The sequence below is a fragment of the Catharus ustulatus genome, chromosome 2 (genome assembly GCF_009819885.2).
Source record: "Catharus ustulatus isolate bCatUst1 chromosome 2, bCatUst1.pri.v2, whole genome shotgun sequence".
NCBI lineage: Eukaryota > Metazoa > Chordata > Aves > Passeriformes > Turdidae > Catharus > Catharus ustulatus.
This window is the reverse complement of record NC_046222.1, coordinates 122,682,279-122,687,418: the sequence shown is the minus strand read 5'-3', so window position 1 is coordinate 122,687,418 and position 5,140 is coordinate 122,682,279. Positions and strand designations below refer to the sequence as shown.

The window sequence follows — 5,140 nt, the reverse complement described above, 5'->3', positions numbered from 1 at the left end:
TTCTGATGCCATGGGCTGAAGAATTGGAAAGGATGATCTGTATTGAGTTGGGAATCAACATGTCCAGGTGCCCCTTTAGTGCTAAAAATAGAAAATGTGGATAATAGGAGTGTGGGGGCTAAGCTGTATTTGTAATTTTAAGAAAACAAGTGAAAAGAGCATCTCATGTTGCATAGCAAAGTCTTTTAGTGGATCAAAGAAGGAAATTAAAAAAGAAGGAAAAGAAAAAGGAAGGAAGGAAGGAAGGAAGGAAGGAAGGAAGGAAGGAAGGAAGGAAGGAAGGAAGAAGAGAAGGAAGGAGAAGAAGGAAGAAGGAAGAAGAAGGAAGAAGAAGAAGAAGGAAAAGGAAGGAAAGAAGGAAAGAAAGAAAGAAAGAAGAAGAAAGAAAGAAAGAAGAAAGAAAGAAAGAAAGAAAGAAAGAAAAAAGAAAGAAAGAAAGCAGAAACTGATGCCAGTTTTAGCAGGGAGTGAGACCCACTGGTTCACAGCTCTGTGAAAAAGAACATTTCCCTCTACTGACATCCAAGCACTTCCAGGTATTTCTGCCAGCATTTTCCAAACTGTTCCTACTCCTGTCACATATCCTGCCTGGCTGGGGATTGCTGCAGTAAGAACAGCCCTACACAGGACTATTCCCAGCACACCAAACCTGGAATGAATTTATCAGTACGTGGCAAACACCCCCTAATGACCCAGAGCCATTTCCTCCCTTGGAACTGTGCTGCAGCATTCATGGCTGTCCAAAGCCCAGCCCCAGGCTGATATCCAATCACTTGGACCTGTTAGAATGGAAATAGAGGAAAAGCCCAAAGGATTGACCACCTCATTGGGCTGAAAAAAGCATCCCAGAATTCCATGATGGACCATGAGCAGTTTGTGTCCACCTTCTCAAGAAGCTGTTGTGCAGTTTGTGTCCATTCCCTGTGTCCATCTCAGGGTTTGGCACTGAGATGTTTGCAGGGTCAGTGACCACAGAGTTTGGGCTGGAAGGGACCTTAAAGATCATCCAGCTGCAACCTCTGCCATGGGCAGGGACACCAACACTGGTGTCCAGCCCTGCCCCAGCCCAGGGAGGAGCTGGAGCTGCTCAGAGAGCCCAGAGGAGCCCCAGGATGAGCAGAGGGATGGAGCAGCTCTGCTGGGAGGAAAGGCTGGCACAGCTGGGATTGTTCAGCCTGCACAGGAGAAGCTTTGGGCTGAGCTCAGGGTGGCCTTGCAGGGCCTGAAGGAGCTGCAGCTCCCAGATCACTTTTATTATTGTTGGTCTCAGCAAATTGCTTGGAAATTCCGTTTATTTTTAAAACCAGTGGTGGTGTTAACATGAACCAACACTGAAAACCCTCTGTCCCAATTCAAATCAACATGAAGCCAAAAAGCAGTGGTGATCAACCCCAAAAAGGAAGGTTCAGAGTGGAACCAGGGGAAATGCTGAAAATCTCCCAGCTCTGGAGGTGACACAAGGTGACAATATAATTGCAAACAGATTTTTTTTTTTCTAAATGAAGAATTGTTACCTCATAGGTCTTGGAATTACTTTTTTTCAGTGTGTTGGTCCATCTGTTGAAAGTGGGAGATGTAAATTTCTGGTTTAAGAGAAATCCATTGATTCTCTTTTTTGTCATAATTTTACATCACAATATGTGTGCCTGGGACTCTGCTGATGTGAAATGGAGAGGGCTGGGCTTTTTTGCTCATTATTTTGATTTTTGGTTGTTTGAAACTGTGGAATGATGGAATTTTGTGAGGATTTTAGAAGGAAATGTCTGGATTTGGTTCTCCTGACAAGCAGTGGTCACAGTCCATGAGTGTTGGCATGGAGGGGCCTTGTGTCCCAATGGAAGTTCCCCAAAAATCACAGGAGGGGATGGAAATATCCTGTTAACCCTAATGCACCTTCAGGCACAAAATACCAGCATTCATCCTAAGAAATGAGCACATTTCATTACATGGGATTTAGGAATAGGATTCTAGAAACTGTTTTTCCACTCCCTATAATGCACAGATTGTGCAGAATGCTAAATCTGCTCGAAAGCTAAATGTGACAAATTCTGAGACTTCTTAATTTTAATTTTGGAAGTGTTTAATATGAAATATCTATTCCTGACATTTGTAAAAAAACCCCAATTCTGAGCCACTAAGAGGGTTTGTTTCCCTCGTGATGCATTTCAAAAATGCGCTGAAATTTTATTTTGATCAGGTCAAAACATTGTAATATAACTTCAAATATTGGCTGTAACAGGCTGTCAAACACATCTGTCACAGTGCCATTGAAATTCATATTTCAAGGGACTGTAAAAAAACAAACAAAAAGTGAAGTCAAAGCAAAATTAATACCTTGTCATGACAACATGTTCATGAATTATGGAAATGAGGAAGTGAGCAGACAATCAGTGCTGGAAATCACTGTGTATCCCCAAGAAGTTTAGGGAAAACTCAGTTTTTTCAGGAAGAAACAAAGAGATGTGGCCAGTTCTGCTTCACAGGGCGCCGACTCCAAACCAAACCGTTATTTTTAATTTAATTACCTGCCTGCAAAGCCATGGTTGGGATGTGCTGCCTTGGGAATGTCTCAGCCTCCTTTGCCTTTATTTTCCGGGTTTTGCAGGCAGCAGTTCTGCATCCACATCCTTTCCTCCTCCGCGTGGAAAGGGAAGGAATACACAATTATCAACTTCCACATCATGTCCTGGTTTGGAGGACAGGTGTCTGCTGAGAAAGGCAGGAGCTTCTCTTTGAAATGGAGAATGTAAACCCCTCCCTCCAAATTATTATCATTTTGAAATCAAGGGGCTCTCAGGCAAAGATATGGGAATTAGGAATAACAGTTCTTTACTAGGGAAATTAAAATAGAAATACAGCACTACAAAGAACAAACCCCAAACGCTGACACAGTCAGAGTACAGCCTGACACCCATCAGGCAGGGTGTTGGCAGCAGTCCCATCCATGGTGGCTGCATCCTCCTGCAGTGACAGATGTGGCTCAGTTGGAGCAGTGCTCCTGTACAAGGTGCAGTTTCCCTCCGGAGCTCCAGTGGGGATGTGGAGAAATCCGGTTTTCCTCTGGAGTCCAGTGGAGAAAGGGGCTCCCTTAGTGTCCCAAACCCTCTGTTTTTATCTTGGTAAGAAATGTTGGGCTCTTCCCCCTGGCTGGAGCAACTCCCAATGGGATGCAGTAATTTTATCAGTGCCACAGTGGGACTCAATGGCCATGAGCAGAAAATGACTGGCTGGAGGAAGGATGGGTTGTGAAAAGATAAGAACAATGCCCTGCCTGGTTTCAATGGATGCCATTAGCAGATATCTCCCAGAGATCAGGATCACTGTCCCCACCTGGTCCCAACAGATGGTGACAGAACAGATACTTTTGGTCACACCCTGTATTGCAACCCAAGACACATCAGTTCCGAGTTCCCTGGTGCCACAGGCGGAATTCCCGAGGCGGATCCCGAGGAATCACACGTAGTCGCTCAGCCTGTAGCCGCTGTGGGCCACAGATGCCAGGGAAGGAGCGTGGTTGCCCTTGGAGTCACCCGGTGGCCCAAAGGACGGCGGCGCTGCGGGCCCGGATCGCGGCTGGCGAGGCGCCCAGCTCCCGGGCACGACGTGCACAGCAAGGCCCCGCCCAAGATGGTGAAGGCCGAGGAGACAAACCCCAGATAAAGAGCCTGCCCTATCTCATACTTCACGCCAGCAGGAACCGTGGGGTTGTAGAAATCCATCACGACGCTGTTGGTGCTCCACGCCACCGGCACCAGGCAGAGCAGCCCGGCCGCCGCGAAGCCGACGCCGCCGGCGCCCGCCATGGAGGCCTTGGCCGGGCTGCCCTCGGCGCAGCGCGTGCACCTCATGCCCAGCACGGCCACGCCGGCCGCCAGCACGGCCAGCAGGCAGGAGATGACCATCAGGGCGCGGGCGGCCCGCAGGTCGGCGGGCAGCGCCAGCTGGGAGCGGTAGAGCTGGCACTGGTAGACGCCGGTGCTGTGCCGCACGCACTCCATCCACAGCCCCTTCAGGTAGGTCACGGCCGTGATGATGTTGGCGCCCACGTGGGCCGAGCGCCACCAGTGGGCAGGATGGTGGCGATTAACGTCCCCAGGAAGCCCAGCAGGCTCAGGGAGAAGCCCAGCAGCTCCAGGGCCCAGCTGGCCATGGGAAGGGTTTGTCCTGCTCGGTTCTCTTAGTGAGGCGCTCGGGTTCCCTTGGAAAAACGCGAGTTTTCTTGGAAGATGCGCGGCTGTTTTACTCCAACACCTCCTAATAAACGGTAATTGAGGGGAAAAGGAGTTAATTATTAGCCCAAAGCATTGCCTCTCCAGCCAGTGGGGTGCATTTCAAGTGCAGCAAAGGCAATAATTAGCATAGTTATCGCTGTTAATCGTATTTTTGTGGAAGTAATGGGAAAGCAAGCTTCCCTTCCCTTATATAAACAGCCTTGTGCTGCCCGCTGGGAAGAGAACTCAAGACAATTTATGAAATGGAAAAAAAATATTTGAAATGCAAATATTCCTCTTCCCAGCAGGCTCTTCAAAAAAACAAACATGATTTCCTCTCTAAAGCAGAGAATTAGGTAGTGTTAACACTTGGAATGAAGGAGATTTATAAAGTAGGGAACTGCAGGTTGTTTTACATGATGAAAACATTCCCAGAAGGTCATAGCAGGACTAGGAAAACAATAAGGGTGTATTTGCTCAAAGTAGGGAGTAAAAAGAGTGATTTAAAACCTGTGGAAGAGGATGACAAATATTGGATTAAAGTGGCTTTCCTGACTGGCCAGTATTTCTTGAGGTTGCATTTCAATAAAATAACCCAAAGTGGAATAATTTTCATTAGGATCTGTGGAGTTTTAGGCTGTGATTTCAGGTTGTGGGTGAGATGTGGAATCAGGTGAACATCCTGGAGCTTCTGTGGGGCAACACCTTCACAGCTTGGTCGTGTGTAAATCCAAGCTGAACAACAAGGAATGGCAACTCTTCCTTCTGTATAAATCCCAGACTAAGTGGCCTTTCCCAATGGCTGCCTTGCCAGCTCTGTTATCCATCACACATGATGTGTGTGGGCAGAAACCTGATATTTTAATATATAAAGTAACCCTTGCATCACAATCCAGCTTGGAATTCGGGAACAGGAACAAGTTTAGGCT

General features: G+C 47.3%; 1 protein-coding gene across 1 annotated transcript; it reads right to left on the bottom strand.

The window, feature by feature from the left end:
* Window positions 1-3,453: 3,453 nt before the first annotated feature.
* On the bottom strand, window positions 3,454-4,150 carry LOC116992450 (claudin-14-like). Its single transcript, XM_033052111.1, is given in 3 exon segments — window positions 3,454-3,596; window positions 3,599-4,069; window positions 4,072-4,150. Coding segments are annotated over 3 exon segments (693 nt in total).
* Between the last annotated feature and the right edge of the window lie 990 nt (window positions 4,151-5,140).